Source organism: Mesoplodon bidens, assembly GCF_964165515.1.
Source record: "Mesoplodon bidens genome assembly, chromosome: 2".
Taxonomy (NCBI): domain Eukaryota; kingdom Metazoa; phylum Chordata; class Mammalia; order Artiodactyla; family Ziphiidae; genus Mesoplodon; species Mesoplodon bidens.
Window position 1 is genome coordinate 83062313 of NC_138177.1, and position 24900 is coordinate 83087212.

General features: G+C 42.3%; 1 protein-coding gene across 5 annotated transcripts in view; it reads left to right on the plus strand.

The window, feature by feature from the left end:
• Positions 1-24900, plus strand: part of CD58 (CD58 molecule) — a 44600-nt gene that overhangs the window by 6372 nt on the left and 13328 nt on the right. For all 5 annotated transcript variants that reach the window (XM_081225753.1, XM_081225755.1, XM_081225754.1 and 2 more), the window contains exons 2-3: positions 15132-15428; positions 23502-23771. In XM_081225753.1, the coding sequence (XP_081081879.1) occupies positions 15132-15428; positions 23502-23771 (567 nt within the window). The remainder of the gene's footprint in view (positions 1-15131; positions 15429-23501; positions 23772-24900) is intronic.

Sequence of the window (24900 nt, forward strand, 5' to 3'; positions counted from 1 at the left end):
GTTATGAACAGGAGTGAAATTGTGATGAGTTGAGTGTTTAAATGAATGATTCTGGATGCTGGGTGCAGGATAGTCCTTGCTGATGAAAAAAGAGAAGCAGGGAGACCAGTTAGGAGGCTGCGGGAACAATGACAGGGTGGGGGCGGGTAAGAAATGACTGGGGTTGGGGTGAGGAATTGGAGATAGCAGGGTGTTTTGAAGGTAGGGCTGGCAGGATTCGGCACTGGTTTGCATCAGTGGGGTAACATGTGGACAGGACCTAGGTAGTGCTGGGCAAGTAGCAAGCTCAAAAATAGGAACTGTTGTATTAGTTAGGTCTCATTAGCAGAGCCTGCCTTGTTCTGCTGTGGTTGACCTTTTATGGATCCTTTATCTCGCCAGTTGTCTCTCCAACTAGATTTTAGATCCTTGTACGCAGGAACCAAGTCATATACTACGTCATATAAAGTTTCTTTCATTGATTTATTTTAATATATTTTTAAAATTTTAATATTTTTAACAATACAAATTGTTAAATCTGGACATTAGATGATAAAGTATTGGTCAAACATTTCCCCATTTTAAATTATTATTATCTCACATTATTATGTGAGACTTGTTCATATGCTTTGCTTAATTAAGATTCAGAGAGCCTGTGAGGTTTTATTTATGAAAGGTAATCCAAATCAAAATAGTGTTGTGTTTTCCTCTCAAAAAATTAGATCCAGTATTATAATGGGGTGTATCTAATAGTTGCCATGAATTAAGCATATGCTCTGTGCCAAGTGCTGTGCTTAGAGTTTTAGATTTTTGTTTTCAATTGTCACACCAGTTTTATAAGGTAGAGACTGTTAAGGAGGAGAACAAAGTTGAGGTAGGTTAAGTACCTTGTCCAAGTTCACACAACAAATAAGTGGTAGAACCTGCTAGCACTTAGGTCTATTTGACTTAAAGTCTATGTATTCCCAACCCAAGAATAGGTAAGCAACTTTTTGTTGATTGGTGCAGCCATAGTTAATCTCTTATATATAACATATATATTGTCCAACGTAATTTTGCTAAAGCATGTGAAATTATATAAGACAGCAAGTTACCAATCACATAGATTGTATTCAATATCGTAATCTACAGTAGAGGGGTGGGGGAACCTTCTTTGGGCCATAGAATTCAGAATGGGGGTTTATTTATGTATTCATTTATTAACATTTTGCCATAATTATACTTTCTTTATACGCCCACACTTCACTCCTAAATGCTTTGGCATAAGCCCAATAACATAATATTTATAAAAGTTAACAATAATCTCATAGTATCACTTAACTGCTACTCTTATTCAAATTCCTCCAATTGTCACAAGGATGTCTTTTTTTAAATACCGGGATCTAAAGAAATTTCACATTTTTGCATTTGTTGCTGCTTTTATTTTTGACAGGTATCTTTTAGGAATTTTGAAAAAGACAACTACTTTTAAAGAACTAGATCTAGGAATTGGTTTTATTGCCATCTTTTTACTGTAATTTAAAAAAATTGAATTTACACTTTATTATTGTTGTTTTTTTTTCTTTTTAAATTGACTACAATATTATTGATACATTAGTTTCAAGTGTAAACATAGTGATTCAATATTTTTTTACATTACAAAATGGTCACAATAAGTCTAGTTACCACCTGTCACCACAAAAAGTTATTACAATATTATTGACTATATTCCCTATGCTATACATTACATCTCCATGACTTATTTATTTTATAACTGGAAGTTTGTACCTCTTAATCTCCCTCACCTATTTCACTCACCCCCTCTATCCATCTTCCCTCTGGTAACCACCCGTTTATTCTCTGTATCTATGAGTCTATTTCTGTTTTGAATGTTTGTTTGTTTTGTTTTTTAGATTCCACATATAAGTGAAATCATATGGTATTTGGCTTTCTCTGTCTCACTGATTTTACTTAGCACAATACTTTCTATATCTATCCATGTTGTAAAAGGCAAGATTTCATGTTTTATGGATGAGTAATAGTCCATTGTATATAAATACCACATCTTCTTTATTCATTCATCTATCAATAGACACATAGGTTGCGTTCATATCTTGGCTATTGTAAATAATGCTGCAATGAATATTGGTGTGCATATGTTTTTTTCCAGTTAGTGTTTTTGTTTTCTTCAGGTACACAGAAGTGAATTTGCTGGATCATATGGCAGTGAAATTGCTGGATCATATGGCAGTTTCTGTTAATTTTTTGAGGAACTGCCATACTGTTTTCCATAGTGGCTGCAATAATTTATGTTCCCACCAACAATGCATGAGGGTTCCCTTTTCTCCACATCCTCGCCAACACTTGTTATTTGTTGTCTTTTTTGATGATAGCCATTCTGACAAGTGTGAGGTAGCATCTCATTGTGGTTTTGATTTGCATTTCCCTGATGATTAGTGATGCTGAGCATCTTTTCATGTGCCTGTTGGCCATCTCTGTGGCTTCTTTGGACAATGTGTTTTCAGGTCCCCTTCCTATTTTCTAATCAGGGTTTTTGTTGTTGTTGTTGTTGTTGTTTTTACTTTTGAGTTGTATGAGTTCTTTGTATATTTTGGATATTAACCCCTTATCAGTTATATCATTTGCAAATAGCTTCTCCCATTCGGCAGGCTGCTGTTTCATTTCGTTGATAGTTTCCTTCCCTGTGCAGAAGCTTTGCAGTTTGATATAGTCCCATTTGTTTATTTTTGCTTTTGTTTCCCTTGCCTGAGGAGGCAGATCCAAAAAAGAATTACTAAGATGGATGTAAACAAAGCATACTACCTATGTTGATTTCTAGTCTTACAGCAGTGTGGTTGGAAAAGATGCATCATATGATTTCAGTCTTCTTAAATTTATTGAGACTTGTTTTGTAGCCCAGCATGTTATCTGTCCTGGAGAATGTTCTATGTGTACTTGAAAAGAATGTGTATTCTACTGCTTTTGGATGTAATGTTCTCTATACATCTATTAGGGTCATCTGGTCTCATGTATCATTTAAGGCCAATGTTTCCTAATTGACTTCCTGTCTGGATGATCTGTCCATTGATGTAAGTGGGACATTAAAGTCCCCTAATATTATTGTGTTACTGTCAATTTTTCCCATTATGTTTGTTAATATTTGCATTATGTATTTAAGTGTTCCTATGTTGGGTGCATATATATTTACAATTGTTTTATCTTCTTGTTGGATTGGTCCCTTTATCATTAGGTAATCTCTTTCTTTGTCTCTTGTTACAGTCTTTGTTTTATTTTTTTAATTTATTTATTTATTTATTTATTTTTGGCTGTGTTGGGTCTTCGTTGCTGCGTGTGGGTTTTCTCTAGTTGCGATGAGTGGGGGCTACTCTTCGTTGCGGTGAGTGGGCTTCTCATTGTCGTGGCTTCTCTTGTTGCAGAGCACGGGCTCTAGGCACACAGGCTTCAGTAGTTGTGGCTCACGGGCTCTAGAGCTCAGGCTCAGTAGTTGTGGCGCTCGGGCTTAGTTGCTCCACAGCATGTGGGATCTTCCTGGGCCAGGGCTCGAACCCATGTCCCTTGCATTGGCAGGCAGATTCTTAACTACTGCGCCACCAGGGAAGCCCCACAGTCTTTATTTTAAAGTCTGTTTTGTCTGATGTAAGTATTGCTTCCCCAGCTTTCTTTTTATTTCTATTTGCATGAATACCTTTTTCCGTCCACTCGCTTTTAGTCTATGTCTTTAGATCTGAAGTGATTCTCTTATAGGCAGCATATAGATGGGTCTTGTTTTTTTTTTTTTTTTTTTTTAAATCCATTCAGCTACTCTGTGTCTTTTGGTTGGAACATGTAGTACATTCATTGAAAGTAATTATTGATAGGTGTGTACTTATTGCCATTTTGTTAATTGTTTTCTGGTTGTTTTTACAATTCTTTTTTGTTCCTTTTTTCTTCTTTTGCTCTCTTTTCTTGTGATTTGATGACTATCTTTAGTGTTATGTTTGGATTCTTTTCTCTTTTTTGTGTATGTATCTATCATAGGCTTTTGGTTCCCATGAGGTTCATCTATAACTATATAATGAGTCAATTTTATGAGATTATTTTAAGTTGATGATCTCTTAAGTTTGAACACATTATAACAACCCTGCGTTTTTGCTGCCCACCCCACCCTCACATTTAATGTTTTTTGTTGTTTTTTTTTGCAGTACGCGGGCCTCTCACTGTTGTGGCCTCTCCCGTTGCGGAGCACAGGCTCCGGACGCACAGGCTCAGCGGCCATGGCTCACGGGCCTAGCCTCTCCGTGGCATGTGGGAATCTTCCCAGACCGGGGCACGAACCCGTGTCTCCTGCATCGGCAGGCAGACTCTCAACCAGTGCGCCACCAGGGAAGCCCACATTTAATGTTTTTGATGTCATATTTTACATCTTTTTATTTTGTGTATTCCTTAACATTTTACTATAGATATAGATGATTTTATCGCTTTTGTCTTTTAACCTTCCTACTGGCTTTTTATGTGGTTGACCTTTACTGTATGTTTGCCTTTACCAATGAGATTTTTCCTTTTTTAGTTTTCATATTTCTATATGTGGTCTTTTCTGCTTAGAGAAGTCCCTTTAACATTCCTTGTAAAGCTGGTTTAGTGACACTGAACTCTTTTAGCTTTTGCTTGTCTCCTTCATATCTGAATGATAGCCTTTCTGGGTAGAATATGCTTGGTTGTAAGTTTTTTTCCTTTCATCATTTTAAGTACATCATGATGTACTTCTGGCCTGCAAAGATTCTGCTGAAAAGTCAGCTGAAAGTCTTATGTGAGTTCCTTTGTGTGTACTGGTTGCTTTTCCCTTACTGCTTTTAAGATTCTCTTTTTATCTTTAATTTTTGCTGTTTTAATTGCAATGTGTCTTGGTGTGACATCTTTGGGTTCGTCTTGTTTGGGACTTTCTGTACTTCCTAAACTTGGATGTCTGTGTCCTTTCTCAGGTTAGGGAAGTTTTTAGCTGTTATCACTTCAAATAAGTTTTCTGTCCCTTTCTCTCTCTCTTCTCCTTCTGGGACCCCTATAATGTGAATGTTAGTATGCCTGTTGTTGTCTCAGAGGTCTCTTAAACTATCCCTACTTTTTAAAGTTCTTTTTTTTTCTGTTCAGCTTGGGTGAATTTCACTACTCTGTCTTCCAGTTCACTGATGCATTCCTCTGTGTCATCTAATCTACTGTTGATTCCTTCTAGTGTATTTTTAAAATTTCAGTTATTGTATTCTTCAGCTGTTTGAGTCTTCTTTATATTTTCTAACTCTTTGTTGAACTTCTCACAGTGTTCATTCATTCTTCTCTTGAGTTCATTGAGCATCTTTATGATCATTACCTGAAGTCTTTATTGGTTAGATTGCTTATCTCCACTCACTTAGTTATTCTTTGGGGGTTTGTCTTGTTCCTTTGTTTGTTATATATTTCTGTCTCCTCGTTTTGTCTAATTCTCTATCTTTATTTCTATGTAGCGGGTAGGTTGGTTATGTTTTCTGGTCTTGGAGAAGTGGCCTTATGTAAGAGATGTCCTGTGGGGCCCAGCAGGACTCTCGTCTTCCCCTTTGGTGACTAGAGTTATATGCTCTAGGGTGCCCCCGATATGGGCCGCATGCAGTCTTCTGCTGTGGCAGAGCCAAGTACTGTGGGCAGCTGACTCCACTGACTCCCCTGACTCCACTGGCTGCCAGCCCCACCTGGTGTGGAAGCTGCTGGCCTGCTGGGGGGTGGGGCTGGGTCCCAGCATGTCTCACTCTAATGTTTTTTAATTCATATAGGCTTTGATGGTAGGCATTGCTTTCTCTGTTTAAAAGCAGAAAGTTTGCCAGCATACATCAGCCCTTGTTTGCACAAGTTTTCTGTCTTTTGATTCCTTCTCATGTTGTTTTCTCTTGAGTACAGAAGGCTTTTTGAAGTTTTTACTTAAGGGCACACAGCACCTTAGTTTCTGCAGTCACAGATAAAAGCTTCCATCTCAGGATTGAAGGTGAAACCTGGATACAGCCTTTTCCATTTGCTCAGACAAGTTTTAATATGAAGTGTGACTAAAATAGTGATACCGTCCCACCAAAAATGTGGAAAACATTTTAGCAGTTCCTCTTTGGAGATAAGTTTCAGTGCCCATCTACCAGACTCAAAGGAAAGTGTCTTTTAGCTACTTTATGGGCATGGGATTCTCTCCTTTGGCCTCTTTGTTTTCTTGTTTTCAGTCCCTTTCCCTTGTGTGCATTGGCCTTCTCCTTCTCAATGCTGCTCGTGCCTTTGCTGATGAGCTCTTAGCCCAAGGACTCTGGGGCTCAAAATAAAACCAGTGAAAGTGAGGGGACCTCTTGCCCAGAATCACTGTAAGAAATCATGTCTGCTCTCTGCCCCCATTTGAAAGTTATTAGTTCAGAGTTCTGTCCTTTGTGACCTTGATCTATTCTGTTTCGCAAGTATCCATCTCAGGGAACCAAATTATTCTGATAGGCTTGTTCTGAGGAAATGAACCCATTTTCGTTCCTAGTGACCTTCACATCTCATAATGTTCCCCTGAATGTCTGTTAAGAACAGTGTCTGAATTTCCATCAACCTCTCTGGTCTGTAGTTTCTGAATGTTTTTCCCATGAAACAGTTAAAAACTAGGAAAAAAAAATGAAGTGTACTGTACACATTCAGAAAATAATAAGAAATTCATATTAATAAGAAACTAATAAGACTATGTCATCATAAATTAGTTGTAATAGAGTTTCTCAACTATGAACTGAGTAACTAGAAAATAATAGGGATTATAAAGAAATTTTTAATGAAATGGTCAATAGCGTATTAAAATACCTTTAATCAGACTTTGGAGAATAGATTTAAAAAGACTTGCAGAGTATTAAATAGCTCTAGTGAGAGCCTTATTCTCCAAAGCATGCTGTAGGTCTCAGATATATCCTATCTAAGACAAGAACAGTCAAAGGCAAATGTGGCTTTTGAGCGTGATGTGATATGGGTATCTTGAAAGAGCCGGCCAGAGTAGTGCTGTTAAATAGAAATATAATATGAAACAGGTAAAATTAATTTTAATAATATATTTTATTTAACCTAATATACCCACAGTATTTTCATTTCAACATGTAGTTGATAGAGAAAATGTTAATGAGAGATTTTACATTCCCCTTTTCATACTTGACCTTCAAAGTCTGGTGTGTATCTTATACTAACAACACATCTCAGTTTGGACTAACCACGTGGCATGGGCTCACCAGCCACATTGGCTAGTGGCTACTGAATCGGACTGTACAGATTGAGAGGGAAATGTCTTGTGAAAGAAGGATTTTTAAGCGCAAGAATAAGGGTTAAAAAGGCAAGTATTTTAGCATGACAGAAAACAGGGAAGTTCAAAAGGAAGTTGATTTAAAGAACAAACATCTTAATTCTGGATGCATTCATCCAGGAGACAAGGAATAGCTTGACAACTGAGAGCATATGTGAGGCGAGTTCTGTAGAGTTTCTGGGATTGGGGAACCAGGGGGTTTATTGTCTGTTGGGAGTCAGGGGGCTGCAGTTTCAGTCTGAAATAGATGAAGACAGGGAAGCCATGGTGGCATATCTGAGACCAGTAGATTTCTGCCTTTAGCACTCATGGAAACAGAAATCACTGACTGGGACTGGATGCAGGTGGAATTGACAAGGAAGGACCAAGGCGTCTCACACTGTGGCTAACAGTGCAGGCTTTGGAGCTGGCCACCTGTGTCTGGACACCAGCTCTGTCCTGGACCAGCTGAGTGACCACGGTCAGCTTCTGAACCTCTTTGAGCCCCAGTTTCCTCAACTGTAACTTAGTGGTTCTCACTCTTTGAATGCTCTTCCCCATATGCTCAAGCTCACTCCCTCGTTTTTTCTGGGCCCTGCTCACATGCCAGCTGGGACCACCTCACATGTAATGGCAACCTCCCTTCTCATTATTAATCATCCTCCCCAATACACTGCTTTATTTTTCTCAATAGCACTTAACATCACCTGTGATACTTTTCCATTTAATGTGTTCCTCCCTGCCCCACATCCCCACCCTCCCCAATAATGTAAACTCCCCACCCTCCCCAATAATGTAAACTCCAAGAGGGCAGGATTCTGTCTGATTTGTTTAGTGTTGTATCCTAACTGCTTAGTACAGTGCCTGGGACATAGCAGGTACTCAACAAATATTTGGTGAATGAATAAATGAATAATAAGACCTACCTCATAGAGTTAAGTTGAGGAATAAATGAGCCTATCCATCTATCTATCCATCCATCCATCTATCTATCTCTTGGAACAAGTGCCTGGCACATAGTGAGCCTTCAGGAAGTGTGCTGCTGCCTGCCGTTGCTGTTGTTGAATATTATTATTGAGGCTGAGTTGGTCTAGGGCTCATTTGGATTGGATTTATTAAGAGCTAGGTTAAAGAAACGAGCTACACTAAACTTCCTTGAGTGAAAAGACTGTGTGCTCTTCTTTTGATTATCCATGTACCTGGTGAGCATATTTCGTATGCCAAAACTGGGACATGTGAGCTGACAAACAGAATGTTTGTAGACTTAACAGGACAGATTGTTTGACACCAACACTGACGTAGACATGTGAGGAGAGTGGCTGCTCTCCGTACTGTGAGCATGTGTGTTTGTGTCTCCAGAGACTTAGTTTCGCGGGCTGCCACCGCTCCAGTACCCCAAGTGGGTGTCAACTCAAAGTGTGCTGTGATGCTGAAGTGAGAGGAACAAGGTGGTGGTCACAAGCCCCTGTCTGCAGGAGAAATCCAGCTGCTCACTTGGGTACAAAGATGCCCAAGGCCCTCCTATCTCCCAGCTTGAATGAATCTTTAACCGAATTGTCGTTATGGTGTCAGACACACAGGGGAAAATACCAAGATTTATGTATTTGGGTACTGAAACTTCCAGGGGATTTTTTTTTTCTTTTCATCAAATGAAGTTTTGCCTTAACTGCTAAAATCTGCAGCCATGTGGAACCTTGAAGAAATTTTAGGAAGAGAAGGAAGTATTTTAAAATCACATCGTTCGTTTCTAAGAAAAAACTCCAGAAAAGCCTTTCCTCCAAATCCCAGAAGAGTGGTTAGCTCGTCTCTCAGCAATGGCATCAGTGAAAAAATTGCATCTCCTCAAATCTCAGACAGGGTGTTAACATTGATGAAGGGCTGATATCCTGAGTGGGTATAAGCTTATCTGGTGCAGTGCCCTGAAGCCCACAGCATGTGGTAGGTGAAACCTAGCTAAACCTGAAGGGGATGGGGAGTGGGGAGCCAGCAGACCCTCCAGTCTTGCTTTGGCTCTGGAGGCAGGCAGTGAGGAGGAAAGAGTTCTCTTCTGACTGCATACGAGGGGTCCCAGGCCATTTATTCTGCAGCTTCAGTTAAACGTCTCCACCTCTCCCTGCTGAGTCATGGTTCTTCAACCAGTTTCCACAGTGATTTGAGGTATTGCAAAGCTCAGGGTTTGGGGTGACTATCAAATATTGTAATTCTGTCAGGAAGCCCTGCCTTTTAGACTACATTTAAGTTGTATTTAAATCAGTTTAGTTAATTCACTCAACAAATATTTATGGAATGTCCTTCATGTGCCGGGCAGTGGGGATGCAGCAAAGATGGAGAACAACCCTGTCTTTGTCTTCATGGGGCTGGCCTGACTAGGGGATACCCCTCCGCTCAGATTGGAATTAATTGCCAGCTAATTAATTGATTTTTGTGTTCACATAAAATTTGAACGTCCAGCATTTCTTGGAAACTTAGAAGATCTGGCAATTTGCACGTGTCCACGTGGGTAGGAGCTGAGGGGCCTCTCCCTCGGCGAGCCAGACTCACTAGAGCTGCAGCCTCCACCACTCCCTTTTAGGTCACACCTGGCCCATCTGTGGCTCCTCTGTTGGCTGAATGGCTGGTCTCTATCTCAGGGCTTCATTTGCTAGTTCTCACAGGCTTCTCAGCTGCTCCTGTGATTTTGTGTCCTTATTACTTCTTTGTTTGCCCCTTGTTTTCTCCCCACACACCCCGCTCCAGCTTTTCTTCCTTCCTGCATTTGAGTCTCTTTTGTCCCCTTACCCTCTCTTGCTTTTTCACATGTCACATATTACTTGCCATCACACGAGAAGTGCAAATGCTTAGACCTTACTTTCAACTTAGTTTCTCTTGGTCTTTAATTATGAAACCCTGTCTCATTTCCCATTGAACATCTAAAATTATTTTTAAAAAACAACAGCATTATGAAACTTAGGTTTAAATTTGGGTTCCCATGTAACATTTTGGAGATTTGGGTTCATCACTATCTTGCTCAATCAAATCTTCTCAATTTCCTCATGTATATGAGGATGGGTGTGGGGCGGGCTAGGGTCCTCTGAGGACCTGTCCAGCCCTGACATTCAGTGACTTGGTGACCACTGAGCTTATGCTTCACTTCTAGGTTTCAGAGGTGTGCTTGACTCCCGACTAGAATGGTTTGACTTTCTCATTCCCAACATCTGCTATTCCCATATGTTCTAGAAATTGCATTCTGACATACCCTGTATCACATCACTGTCTTTAATAGCCATATACCACATAGCTAGCCAAATAAGAAGTAATGGTTAAAAGTCAGACTGTCTGGGTTCGAAAGCAGTTTCAGTACTTAATTAGCTAGTCAGTTAACGTTTGTGTGTCACAGTTTCCTCATCTGCAAAATAGGGTTTAAAATAACAGCTGCTTAATATGCTTTTTCTTTTTAAGTTTTTTTTTTTCTGTCTATCTATCTATCTATTTATTTTTTGGCTGCGTTGTGTCTTTGTTGCTGCATGTAGGCTTTCTCTAGTTGCAGCCAGTGGGGGCTACTCTTCGTTGTGGTGCACGGGCTTCTCATTGTGGTGGCTTCTGTTGTTGCAGAGCACAGGCTCTAGGAGCACAGTCTTCAGTAGTTGTGGCATGCGGGCTCAGTAGTTGTGGCTCACGGGCTCTAGAGCACGGACTCAGTAGTTGTGGTGCACGGGCTTAGTTGCTCCGCAGCATGTGGGATCTTCCCGGACCAGGGCTCAAACCGGTGTCCCCTGCATTGGCAGGCAGATTCTTAACCATTGCGCCACCAGGGAAGTCCTGATACGGTTTTTGAGAGGATTTGCTGAATACATATTTGTAGAGTTCTTCCAACTGCCTAATAGATAGTAAGTGCTATATAAGTGCTTGATTAAATAAACTAAAAATAGCAGTCAATCTAAATCCCAGGACCTGGGACTTCCCTGGTGGTCCAGTGGATGAGAATCCACCTTCCAGTGCAGGGGACGCAGGTTCGATCTCTGGTTGGGGAACTAAGATCCCACGTGCCGTGGGGCAACTAATCCCGTGTGCTCTAGAGACTGCACGCCACAACTAGAAAGCCCACGTCCCGCAACTACTGAGGCCGTGCACTCTGGAGCCCGCATGCCACAACTAGAGAGCCTGTGCACTGCAACTCCTGAGCCCGCGTGTGTGCTCTAGAGCCCACGCGCCATAACAAAGAGCCTGCGCACCGCAATGAAAGATCCTGCGTGCTGTAACTAAGACTCAACGCAGCCAAATAGATAAATAATTTTTTTTTTTTAAATCCCAGAACTCAAGTGAAAATGCGCAGAGGAATTTGTGGCTGGGAGTTGGGGGAGGTTCCATTTCATTAACCCAATAGTTACAGTTACCATATTTTCTAAATCAAAAATCAGGTCACTTTGTCTGCAAAATATTTGAGTTCCACTTCAGACTTCAAGCCCTATGAGAAGAGCTATCAAAACTGGGTATAATGATGATGCTTTGTAAGACTGCAAGAGTCTTTGAAATTGGAAATGAACACAGTACATACAGGTATTAGGTACCCTCATATCTTTCAAAAGAAAAGATCATTCAGTAGTCTTCCAAACAAATAAACCTCTAACAGTTAAAAAAATTCTGTCTAGCACAGAATATCTGTTTAGGCGATCACTGATACATTTTCCCCCACCTCTATCTCTCTCTACTTTGAAACAACAAAAACTCACTCTATGCCCAATTCTCACACAGCCAGGGTCACCTACAGTGGGAAAAGAGGGAAAACCCCGTTGAAAGCCTACTTCATTTCAGCCATTGTGTAAAGACTCTCAGTCTTATTCAAACCTCAAAACAATCTTTTGTGGCAGGCATTATGATATGTTTTTTAGGCTGAGGAAACCTAGTGTGGTGAGAACTTTTGAAGGTTCACCCTGGGCGCATCTTCCCTGAAGGTCGGGGCCCTTTTCATTCTGCCCTCTGGCATGGTAAGGTAGCATCCCTGTGGTCCCTTTTCTGACCATTCACTGTTATCAGCAAAGTAACCAACTCACTGCTGACTCCTTTCCTTAGCTGCTGTTTGTTTGCTCATTCTTTCATTCGTTCAGGGTGTGTGACCTTGAGAAAAAAATTCACTCTCCTTTCTCCTATTCTTTTTCATTGGAAACAGTCATATTGGTAACTTACCTTAGGATCAGTTCTTGGAGGTGCAACAGAAAAGACTTTACTATAGGAAGGAAATGATAGACATAGTATCTACAAATGTAATGAATCCCAAATCTGTATCTTCCCCTGGGAACCCCCAGACCTGTGAACCCCGCAGCCTCCTGGACAGCTCCACGCAGATGTCTTACAGGCTGCTAATGCTTAGCATCCATCGGTCAGTTGACGTCTGGGTGAGGAGCGGGAGGAGAGACGGCCAAGCAGACAGAGGAAGAAGCGCCTCTGAGGAGGCAGGTCCTGAATCAGGAAGGCACTTGGCGTGTCTGAGGAAATAAAAGCAGTTCCAAAAGGCTCGAAGGAAGAGAGCAAGGGGGGAACGGGTGGGGAATGAGGCTGGAGAGGCAGGCAGGGGCCAGACCACACGGTCTGTGAGTGAGGGGCTGGGCCATGTCAGGTCTGTTCTGGTCCCTCAGCTACCATAAACTTGCTGGGTGACCTTGAGCAATTGATAGGTCTCCCGGGGCCTGTTTCCTCATCTGAGAAATGGAGTTAGCAACACCACTGCACAGGGATGTGGAGAGGATTAAAAAGGGACACAAGTACGTGAACATGTAACTGGCAGAGGGTAAGCATTCAGTAACATCTTCCATTTTTCTTGGTGCCCTGTCCTTTCACCTGTGAAATGGGGGTAATTTGACTGCCTAATTGTTGGAGTTTCTTCCAGCTCAAAATGACTATGATTTTTTCTGAACTGGTCTCCCCCTTTTTCCACCATTAGCCCCATTCCAGACTTTTCTTCTTCCTGTTCTCAAGCCCAGGAAACATCACCTTTCCCTGGGAGAGACAGAAGCCAGCTTTATGCAGCCAGGGAGGGGCAGTTCAACTGAGACCTCTTCTCTTCCTCCACCACCCTACTTACTCTCATCCGTTCATTCATCTATTCATTTACAAGACATTTCGAGCCGCCACTATTGTGTGTCGATAGACTCTCACCCCTCAAATCTTATTCCTTTTCATGCCTTTTCATGGGCTCTGGTTGATTGGGAGAAACAGTGCATGGTCAGGAAAGCCACAGAAGGATGGTGGTGTATTGCAGGCAGCCTCCCTGGATTAAGGGAGGTGGGTTCTAAAAATCCTTGCACACAGACAAATGGGGCGTATTTGCTTCTTCTTTGAAATTACTGGACACAATTGCCTGCAATTGGTCTATTTAATATTTCTGATTTTTCCTGTGCTCTGTCAATTACCCTGAGAAAAGCAAGGGGAGGTCACAGGGGCCAGATCTCATATAGCCTTGTAGGCCACTGTAAAGATTTTAGCTGTAACTCAGAGTCAGATGGGGCCACTAGAAAGTTCTAAGCAGAGGAGTGATGTGATCTAATTTCTCTTTTAAGTCAAGTCTGGAGCAAGATGCGTTGAAGCCCATTTTGGGGTATCAAGAATATCCCAATCTAGTAGTAATAGTAAATGTTTAACAACTGGATTGATGTGGAGGAGGTGGGAGGTTCTGATTTGAAGCATGAGTCAGTTTCTCTGCTATAAATACTCCCACTGTGGTGCACTCCAAGCTCTCCAGGCTTCACTGAACGGAGTCCAGCAGAGAGGCTAACCGTTGGTTCCAACACGCCACCGCCGCACCCAGGCCTTGAGACCTTAATCTTCATCACACTCCCTGACTTCCTTCCTGGTCATTCTGATTTCAGTTAATGGCACCTCAGTCGGCCAAGAGAGAGGCCTGCCAGTCACCATTAACTCCTCTCATCCAATCACTAAATCCTGTTCATTTCCCTCTCAAATGTAGAGTCTGTCCACTTATCCATCCCCACCGCCGGCACCCTGGTCTGGTATCCCAGTCCAGCCTTCTTTCACTGCTACCACACTGACTGCTCTTCTGGGTTTTCTCTGCCCTCCATCCTTACCCTGTCGACCAGTGTCCACCCTGCAAACAGAGTCAACCTACTGAAACTTAAATTATGTCATGCCGGTCTTACCTGTCCGTGACCTTCCCTTGCCATTAGGATAAATTCCAAAGCTTAGCATATCTTACCGGACATGGCCCAGCCCCTCACTCACAGACCCTGTGGTCTGGCCCCTGCCTGCCTCTCCAGCTTCATTCCCCACCCGTTCCCCCCTTGCTCTCTTCCTTCGAGCCTTTTGGAACTGCTTTTATTTCCTTAGACACACCAAGCACCTTCCTGATTTAAGGCCTGCCTCTTCAGAGGGGCTGCTTCCTCTGTCTGCTTGGTCATCTCTCCTTCCCCTCCTCACCCAGCTGTCAGCTTTCAGACTCCTCTTATCTTCCGATGGTTTGCTGTCCTGTGTCAGTTTCAGCATGGTTTCCTAGGAAAGGCCTTTGCCTGGGTGGTTCTCCTTGTCTGCTCAGTGTCTCCTCCCTTGAGGGCCTGGAGTGACACCTGTCTTGTTTGCCACCATATTCCCAGCATTGCCCACAGTACCTGGCACGTAGTTGGTGCTCCATAAATGTTGAATCCATTTCTTGGATTTATGTGGGCCCCAGTTCCCTATTAAAGGATAAACTCTTACAGGGTCAAGCATGTTCTCATTCCTATACTTTTTATCAGCAGTTTATCAGCTTAGTACAAAAAGTAGCTGAGGAATAATTTTACCACTAAATTTAATCATTTTCCCCCCACAAGGCATCTTGGAAGATAATTTTCTGCTTTTGATCAAGTCATGTTATTTTCCCTAACCAATTTCTTTTTTTTTCTCCTAGATTTCATTAGCTGTGATTCCCAAGTAATATATGGAGCTGTGAACAAGAGTGTAACTTTATACGCATCAAGTTTTAAACCCTTTAAGGAGATTGTGTGGAAAAGAGGAAAGGATAAAGTTGTAGAATGGGATGACCAATCTTCAGTCAGAGCTTTTCTATCTTTTAAAGGTAGAGTTCACTTAGACACTGTGTCGGGTAACCTCACAATCAAAAACTTAACACGATCAGACGAAGATGAGTACGGAATTGAATCCCCAAGTGTTAGAAATAACAGCAAGTTCACCCTCAAAGTCATCGGTGAGTATTCCATAAATTGGTTTGTTCAAATGGCAGATTTCTAACTATTTTAAGAGACTAATACTAATCATTGGTTTATGAGAAATAAAAATTAGTCATCACCTGTTGTCAGGGTTTTCCTCTCTTTCCGGTACACAGGAGCCACTTTCAGCTCCCTTGTCATCCTCTTGGTGAGGAGAGGATGTGACTGAGGTCAGGAGAACAGCACAAGTTGGGCAGAGCTGCTGGCAGCAGCATCCCTTGTCTTGCTGGGAATGTTCTGGAAAGGGATGTAGTGGCATCAATGAGCTCAGAACTCTGAACCATGCATAGTTGGTGCTCTATAAATTAGAGTTTCTGCTTCCCCTTGCAGCTCACAAAGGAGGTGGGATTTTTTTTCCCTCCTCTATCACTTTAAACTGGAACTGGGGATAGGATACAGGTTCCTCTGTGCTTCTTGCTGATGCTTCCAGGTTATTCTTCTTCCCTCATCTCTGAAGCACTTTCCTTGTTGCAGTCATCCAGAGGCTGATGTGGGTACACTTTAATGTTTCTTTTTTCCCCCAGTTTTATTGAGAAATAATTGACATCCATCACTGTACACGTTGAAGGCATACAGCATGGTGGTTTGATTTACATGCATTGTGAAATGATTACCACAATAGGTTCAGCTAATATCCATCTTCTCATGTAGATACCATAAAAAGAAAAGAAAGAAAAAATTTAAAAAAGGAAAAAAATGTTCTTCCTGTTATGAGAACTCTTAGTATCTTCTCTCTTAACAACTTACCTACATACCATACAGCAGTGTTAGCTATAGTCATCATGTGGCACATTGTATCCCTAGTGTTTGTATATTTTATAACTGGAAGTTTCTACCTTTTGACCACTTTCCTCCAAATCCCCTTCCTCCCACCCTCCACCTCTGGTAACCACAAGTCTGATCTCTTTTTCTATGAGCTTGGATTTTTTCTTTTTAGATTCCACTAAATCTAAAAAGATTTCTAGAGAGTTCTCTCTTTTTAGAGATCATACAGTATTTGCATTCTCAGTCTGATTTATTTCACTTAGCATAATGACTTCAGGGTCTATCTATGTTGTCACAAATGGTAGGATTTTCTCACTTTTCTTTTATGACTGAATAATAGTCCATTTATATATACCACATCTTCTTTATCCTTTCATCTGTTGATGGACACTTACAGTGTTTCCATGTCTTGGCTATTGTAAATAGTGCTGCTAAGAACATCACCCCAATATTTCCTGATTATTTTAGTGCGTGGTTCCTTTTCACTGTTTCTGATGTTCCTGCTATCATAATTCTTGGTGCTTGTAATATTTAAATAAAAGTTCTTTCTAATATCCCGACTTCATAGTCCTTGCTCTCCTCTCCTGTAATGATCTTCTCCTTCACTCTGTCTTACCTCTCCCCACAGATGTAATGTAGAACTTGTCTTTACCAGTGATTCCATTCCCTCCATCACCTCAGTATCTCAGTTCCACTTCCTCTACTGGAAGCTCAGTTCCTCTGCTCTGCCAACTCTGACAGTCCTTCCCCCACTGATGTCCTCCCTGCCCTCCTTCTGCAGCCCCAGTGCTGTCCGTGCTCACTCCCTGGGCTCACTCAGTTGCAGACACACCTAGCTTCTTTGCTCCTTTTCTGATTGGTCATGCTCAATGATTGAACTTTGATTGGATGAGCCCAGTCCAGCCAGCTTCAATCCAACGTTCTGTGCTCACGCCTTGTAGCTGCAGAAAAGCACATCACCTTGCAGAGTCCCACACTTTAAAATTCTGATTATTTACTGCACCTAAACCCAATATGTTCCTAGTGTCTTCACTCACCCACTCCCAGCAGTTACCTTTCCTCTCCTCAAACCTTGAACACCTCCTTCTCCAGACCCACTCCTCAGCTGAAGGCTTTGCTTCTTGTTTCACTGAGGAAAACAAGCAACCAGAAGAGAACTTCTACAAGCTCTCACCACCAGCCTATCTGCTTACCTGTGCCTGACCCTATATACCCTGTTCTCTACCATTCCTGTTTGGCAGTTCTTATTTTCAGCTTGCTGAGCTCTCATCTGGAGCCAAACCCTCTACTTGTGCCCTGGATCCCACCTCCTCTCATTATACTCAGGGATGTCACTTCTATAATTCTACCCACTCTCTCCTTACAGTAATTTCCTCCACGAGATAGTGGCTCATTCCCATCAGCATACAAATAAGCGATTATCTGTACCATCATTGCAAGCCCTCTTCTGGCCCCTCTACTCCTTCACCTACCACCCACCTTCTGCCTTCAGTTTATAGAGAATCTCCTGGAAGAGCTGTCTACCTACCCCCTTTCTCCTATTCACTTTTAACCTACTCCAAACAGGCTTTCATCCCCACTGAAACTCCTCATGACTTCCTCATGAATAAATCCAGTGACTCATTCTCCATCCATATCTTTCTTTCAGAAGTTTTTGAAACAGCTAATCACTCCCTCCTCTGTGAAACATCTCCTTCACCTAGCACCCAGGCACCACCCGACTCTAGTTTCCTTTTAACTCACTAACAGTTCCTTCTCAGTTTCCTTTGCTGGTTCGTTCCCTTATCCTCTTGCATCCCCCAACCTCTTTTTTTTTTTTAATTTATTTTTGGCCGCGTTGGGTCTTTGTTGCTGCATGTAGGCTTCCTTTAGTTGCGGTGAGTGGGGTCTACTCTTCCTTGCGGAACGTGGGCTTCTCATTGCGGTGGCTTCTCATGTTGTGGAGCACAGACTCTAGGCACACGGGCTTCAGTAGTTGCAGCACGCGGGCTCAGTAGTTGTGGCGTGCAGGCTCTAGGGCACGCGGGCTTCAGTAGCTGCAGCACGCGGGCTCAGTAGTTGTGGCACACGGGCTCTAGAGCGCAGGCTCCGTAGTTGTGACGCACGGGCTTAGTTGCTCCGCGGCATGTGGGATCTTCCCAGACCGGGGATTGAACCCGTGTCCCCTGCACTGGCAGGCAGACGCCTAACCAGTGCGCCACCAGGGAAGTCCCTCCCCCAACCTCTTAACATTGGAGACTTCAAGGCTTAAGCCTTGGACCTCTTCCCTTCTCTGCCTGCATTCACACCCAGGTGGGTGGGCTTATCACATGTCAGGGCTTTAAATAGCGTTCAGTGCTGATAATGCATAGATTTAGAGCTCTAGCCCAGACCTCCACTGAGCTCCTTAGATGTTTATCTGACTGCCTACTCTGTCTCCACTCATATCTAAGTGGCCTCTCAAATCTCACATGTCCAGAAGTTAGCTCATGACCTTTCCCTCAAAACCTATTCCTCCCCAAACCTTCCCCCTCTTGGTTAATGGCAGTTCCATCCTTGCAGTTGCTCAGCTGAAACCTTGGTATCATCCTTGACACCTCTCTTTCTCTTGAACACCATATTCACTCCACCAGAAAATTTTGTTGGTTCTGCCTTCAAAATATAACCAGAATCTGACCACCTCTCATCTTGTCCTCTGGTCTGATCCAGGACTGCCTCATTCTCACCTGGAGGATTGCAATAGTCTGCTAATTGGTCTCCCAGCTTCCACCCTTGCCCCTCTACAGTTTAATTTTAAACACAGAAGCCAGAGTGGTCTTCTTAAAACAGAAGTCAGATCACATCACTCCTCTACTTAGAACTTTCTAGTGGCCCCATCTGACTCTGAGTTACAGCTAAAATCTTTACAGTGGCCTACAAGGCTATATGAGATCTGGCCCCTGTGACCTCCCCTTGCTTTTCTCAGATGTCCTAGTAATGCTTTTGCCTCATAACTGCCTTTTCTGTGCCGCCACCCAGCACAACTCAACCTGTACCCACCTGTCCCCTCTGCTGCGTCACAGTTTCACTTGTTTTATCCAAGATGTGGGTATAGTTCTAGGCCTACTTCCTCTATGTTAAAGGGTGTTTTAGGAAGATCCAGCTGGTGGCAAACTGTGTAAGATGGTTTCCAGGGGACGGAGAAGAGGCAGAGTGCCATATAGCAGTTCAAGTCTGAGCTGTTTGAGGTGGTCTCAGTGGAACAGGATATAGCTGGGTGAATAGCTGTCCCTCACCAGTTCAGCTACCCAGTATCGGAGACAGTGGGGGGAAGAGAGAATGTCTCTGTTGTTCACCATTGTACCCCCAGAGCCCAGCAAAGGATTTGAATAGGTAATGGGCACTCGGCAGATATGGAAGCAATTGATCTGGATGATTGGGAGGTGGGATGCACCACTTACAGTAATGGCGGGGCTCTCAGACTGGGTGACTGGTTTGTCCAGGAGATGATGAACTCCTTTTAGATAAGTGAAGCTTGTTAAGGTGTGCAGGCATCCTGTTAGAAGGATCAGTCAATGCCTTTGAAGAAGCAAAATCCTTAAAACCTGCAAGCTGGAGATTTGGCAGTTGTAGGGCAAGCAAACAAAAAGATTGATTCAGAATTTAAATTAGAATAGAATGCATTTTACGAGCCCCTTTATAGAGTTTGTAAAACTGAATTCGAAACATTTAAGTTTCTCTTTTTAAAACTTGATGAAATGTTTAAAAGTAATAATTTAAAAATAATTTAATTTTAAAAATTCCATGGTAACTCAACAAAGGTGCTTGATTTTGGTAGTTAGACTAACTGGATAGTCCTTAGGAAGCTCAGCAAAGGCCTGCAGAGGAGCAAGGTGCAGGGGAGGCGAGTTTCAATCAGGAGGCAATGAGTGATATTGGCCGTTAATGTGTTGACTTCAAGTTCTGGTTTGGGAATCTGGGTTTTAGCCTGTGGGAGTGGAGAGCCACTGTATCTGATACTGGAGCAGAGAAGTGCCTTGATGAAATATATTTCTGGAAGGTTAATCAGATGGGAGGTATTTACAGTGGATTAGAAAAAGGAGACACCAGGTTGGAAGCTACTGTGATCATCCAGGTAGATAGAGGTGTTAGTAGTAGATGTTTGGAAAGGAAAGAATCAGAAGACACTTCCAAGAAAGAGTTAATAAGATTTAGATTTTGGTTATAAAAATACATACCTGAATGTCAAAATGATGAGTCATACTTTTTTTTTTTAGAAATGAGGAAGTCATACTTCCATGAGTGTATGTTAAGACTAAACTAATAAGACTCAGTAATCTTCCGGAGACACCAGGCCCTTTCAGAAAGGATATTTTAGACAGGGGGATTTCCTGGCACCTCTGAGTTCAGAGCATCTACGTCCTTCTGTGTAAGTGAACATCTGGCTTTCCTCCTTCCCTCAAAGTCCCCTTAAAAATTTCCACCATCAGCATTTAATAGTCCTTGCCCATCCTCTTATAACCTTTATTGCATGGAGGCTGGTGATGTTCATGTAAGTAGAATTAACTGCTCTATCCTTAAAAGGTCTGGACTGGCATATGATTTTTTATTAAAGTTTATGGAAATATACAAATGTCATCAGATATGTATAAGAAATTCTCATTTCTTACAGAATAATGAGCTGAACTCATTAATTATAAATTGACTAAGTTGTCTTAGGGATGAAGTAGGCACATTTCTTGCCAGTTGCTTAAAGCACAGATGTAACTAATATTTGTTAGATTATAGCTGTGGTAAGTCCCGTCATGGGCAGTGAGACTTTGGCTGAACTAGATCAATAAACTAGAATCTGTAACAGAACAGGTGAACTTTTCATCTTCCAAACTGAAACTCCGTACCCATTAAACACGAACTCCCCATTCCCCCCTCCCCCAGTTCCCTGGCAACCACCATTCTATTTTCTGTCTCTGAGAATCTGGCTACTGTTAAGAACCTCCTATCAGTGGAATCGTGTAAGATTTATTCTTTCGTGACTGGCTTATTTCACTTAGCATAACATCTTCAAGGTCCATCCATGTTGTAGCATGTGTCTGAATTTCCTTTCTTTTAAGGCTGAGTACAAATGTGATTTTTTTTTTGCGGTACGCGGGCCTCTCACTGTTGTGGCCTCTCCTGTCGCGGAGCACAGGCTCCAGACGCGCAGGCTCAGCAGCCATGGCTCACGGGCCCAGCCGCTCTGCGGCATGTGGGATCTTCCTGGACCGGGGCACGAACCCGTGTCCCCTGCATCGGCAGGCAGACTCTCAACTACTGCGCCACCAGGGAAGCCCCAAATGTGATTTTGAATGATCATGGTTAGGATTATCTGTGGTTTTCCAGTAGACCATGGGATTCTGAAGTGATTATTAGAAGAGGCTCCAAGTTGCTACTTGAGCACTGGGTTCAGCTCATTTCTGCTCAGGACCTGTTCTTGGCCAAATCATGAAGCATGGCTTCTGGGCCTTCCAAGTGTCCCCTCACCTTCCTTATCCCTTTTCCCTTGAAAGCAAGCTTTGTTGGTGCGTGCCTCTGCCACGACTCACCACTCGTCACCCTGATAGCAGGTAGTCTGCAGTGAATACACACTTGTGTGAGTGTATGTGTGTGTGTCTTAGAGTTCTTTTAACTAAAGAACACAACTTCAAGGCAGCATGTAATGAATTATGTGAGCTAGATTAAACCTAAAACTTGAGGAAACGCCAAGCAGAAAGCGAAGTCGTGTGTGACTCAGGTCTAACAAGACAGGCTGGGTGTGTTATTTAACTGAGCCAGAAAGAAGTCAGGAGGAGAAGAGGGAGGCAAGATGAGTTGAACATATTTATTTTTTAGATTATCAAGTGGAGCTTGTGTTCCTTTGTCTTAGAAAATATTTTAAATGACAGCATAGTATCGCATCATCTTGATGAACTTTAATTCGCTTTTTAGTAGATGTTTGCAAGGTATTGAAATTTTATTATCCAAATGCTACCATGACCAATTTTTGTATATTCCATATATTTTTACATGTTTCTCAAATCTCTTATGATTACTTTTTGGTGGAAAGAAGAGATGCAAGAAGGTATATGAATTAATAAACCACTGACTAATGGGGTGAGCCGATTGGCTTTGAGGTTAAATTTAGAGGGTGATAATGGCATGTCATGACTTTTGTCTTATCCATCCTTGCAACTCCAGCTGCCTTAGCCAGCCTGAAGTTCTTCCAGAATAAACCTGGGGGTGAGGCCTCTAGACCGACAGGTCTGTGACAAGTGCCATGCCCTCCTCTACCTCAGAGTAGGGCCAGCCCACAGTACAGCTCCTCAGAACCTTTTGCAAAATCCTTTGAGTCAGGTGTGCTTTGGAATTCAGCCTTCTTCAGATTTTAGAAAGGCAATAGATATAAACTATTTCCTCTGTGTGTGTTAAGAAGCACTTCACTTAGTTACGGAGAGCCGCTTACTCAAGCATGTAAATATTTTTAGTAAAACATGGTAGGGCTTCCCTGGTGGCACAGTGGTTGAGAGTCCGCCTGCCAATGCAGGGGACACGGGTTCGTGCCCCGGTCCGGGAAGATCCCACATGCCGCGGAGCGGCTGGGCCCATGAGCCATGGCCGCTGAGCCTGCGCGTCCGGAGCCTGTGCTCCACAACGGGAGAGGCCACAACAGTGAGAGGCCCGCATAACGCAAAAAAAAAAAAAAAAAAAAAAAAAAAAACATGGTAATAAATATTTGTGAAAAATCTTTTGGCTTTCGGAACTCTTTGGATTTCAGAATTGAGGATAAGGGACTTGGGGCCTGTATCTATGCTGAATTTGAGCAAATAGATCTGACCCAGAAGAAAGAATTCTCTCCCCTTGGTGCTCAAGGGGGTGGACTGCTCATCTTTTCAAGCTCATAAGGAAGTTGGGAGCTCTTTCTTTTTTTTTTTTTTAATTTTTGGCTGTGTTGGGTCTTTGTTGCTGCGCGCAGGCTTTCTCTAGTTGTAGCAAGCAGGGGTTAGTCTTCATTGTGGTGCATGAGCTTCTCATTGCAGTGGCTTCGCTTATTGCAGAGCACAGGCTCTAGGTGTGGGGGCTTCAGTAGTTGTGGCGTGCAGGCTCAGTAGTTGTGGCACGTGGGCTCAGTTGCTCCGTGGCATGTGGGATCTTCCCGGACCAGGGATTGAACCCATGTCCCCTGCATTGGCAGGTAGATTCTTAACCACTGTGCCACCAGGGAAGTCCCTGGAGGCTCTTTCTGAATTTGCAGATGAGGAATCTAAATATTACTCTTTTCTGTACTAAACATTACTTTTTTTTTTTTTTCCCAGAGCCTCTTCCATCACCAGCACTGTCTTGCTCATTGACTGATGGGAACATTACACTCCAGTGCATGATCCTGGAAGCTTACGACACCCATCTAGAACTCATACAGTACTCCTGGGACTGTCCTTCAACAATACAGTGTCAGAGTGGCTCAAAACCATCTGAAGCGTATGTTACGAAGGAAGGTGATCTTTCACAGGAAATTCAGTGTATCGTTAGCAATCCATTATTCAGAAGGACAACATCAATCATTTTGTCAACCTGTGTCCCAAGTGGTAAGTGACTGCATGTGTCATGGTAGAGATCCTATACATAAGTGGGCTTCATGGACCTACATACAAGTAGTGGTTCATGAATTTCATACCACACATGCAGTAACTAACATACATTTCATAAATTTGAAACTTAAATTGAGTTAAAGTTTTCACAGACACTTTATTACAGATATAAAGCTAATATTTTTTAGTACTTTCTGTGTCAAGTACCATTCTAATACATATGTTAATTAATTCCATCCCCATGCAATCTAGTAATTATCCTTATTTCATGAGGAGAAACCAAGACATAGTTGGGAGTTTAAGTTGCTTGTCCAAGGTCAACAGCCAGTAAGTGGTAGAGCTTGGTTTTGAAATCAGGCCATCTGGCTTCAGAGCCCATGCTCTTAATTATTCACAGTACTGCTTCCTAATATTTTTCATTACCATTGTGTTCTTCAAGGTTGCACACGTGCAACAGGAAGGTGCCTTCAGGGACTTCCCTGATGGTCCAGTGGTTAAGACACCAAGCTCCCAATGCAGGGGCCCCAGGTTCGATCCCTGGTCAGGGAACTAGATCCCACATACATGCTACAACTAAGAGCCCACATGCCACAACTAAGAGCCCTCAAGCTGCAACTAAAAGATCCCGCACATGGCAACGAAGATCCTGTGTGCCATAACTAAGACCCAGCACAGCCTAATTAATTAATTTTTTTTTTAAGTGCATTCAATACGTTTGTCTAGGCTAACACTCGGTTAATAGCATGACAATCTGTCTCGGCTATAATCTTTTTATGTTGCTTAAGTATCATGTATATTTGTAATTTGCAATTCTTCTTATCTGTTTTATACATTATACCCCCAGTTTATAAACAGATGGATCAGTAATTTGAAAGTGGTTCACTAAAGCATAAGAGATGAAAATAGTAAATACTGTATTTCAGGATAATATCACAATTGTGAGGTGTGAACAGGATTCTAGGGCAGATAAAAAATGTGAGTCTCCTTGGGCTGGGGTAGGGTGATTCTGTGAATAACTTTTTTTCTTTTTTTTTAAATATTTATTTAGGTCACTTAAGTAATGGAAATAGAATAGAAATTTAAGTCTTCCGATTTTTGGAGTTTTTTTGCATGACACCCTCCTGAC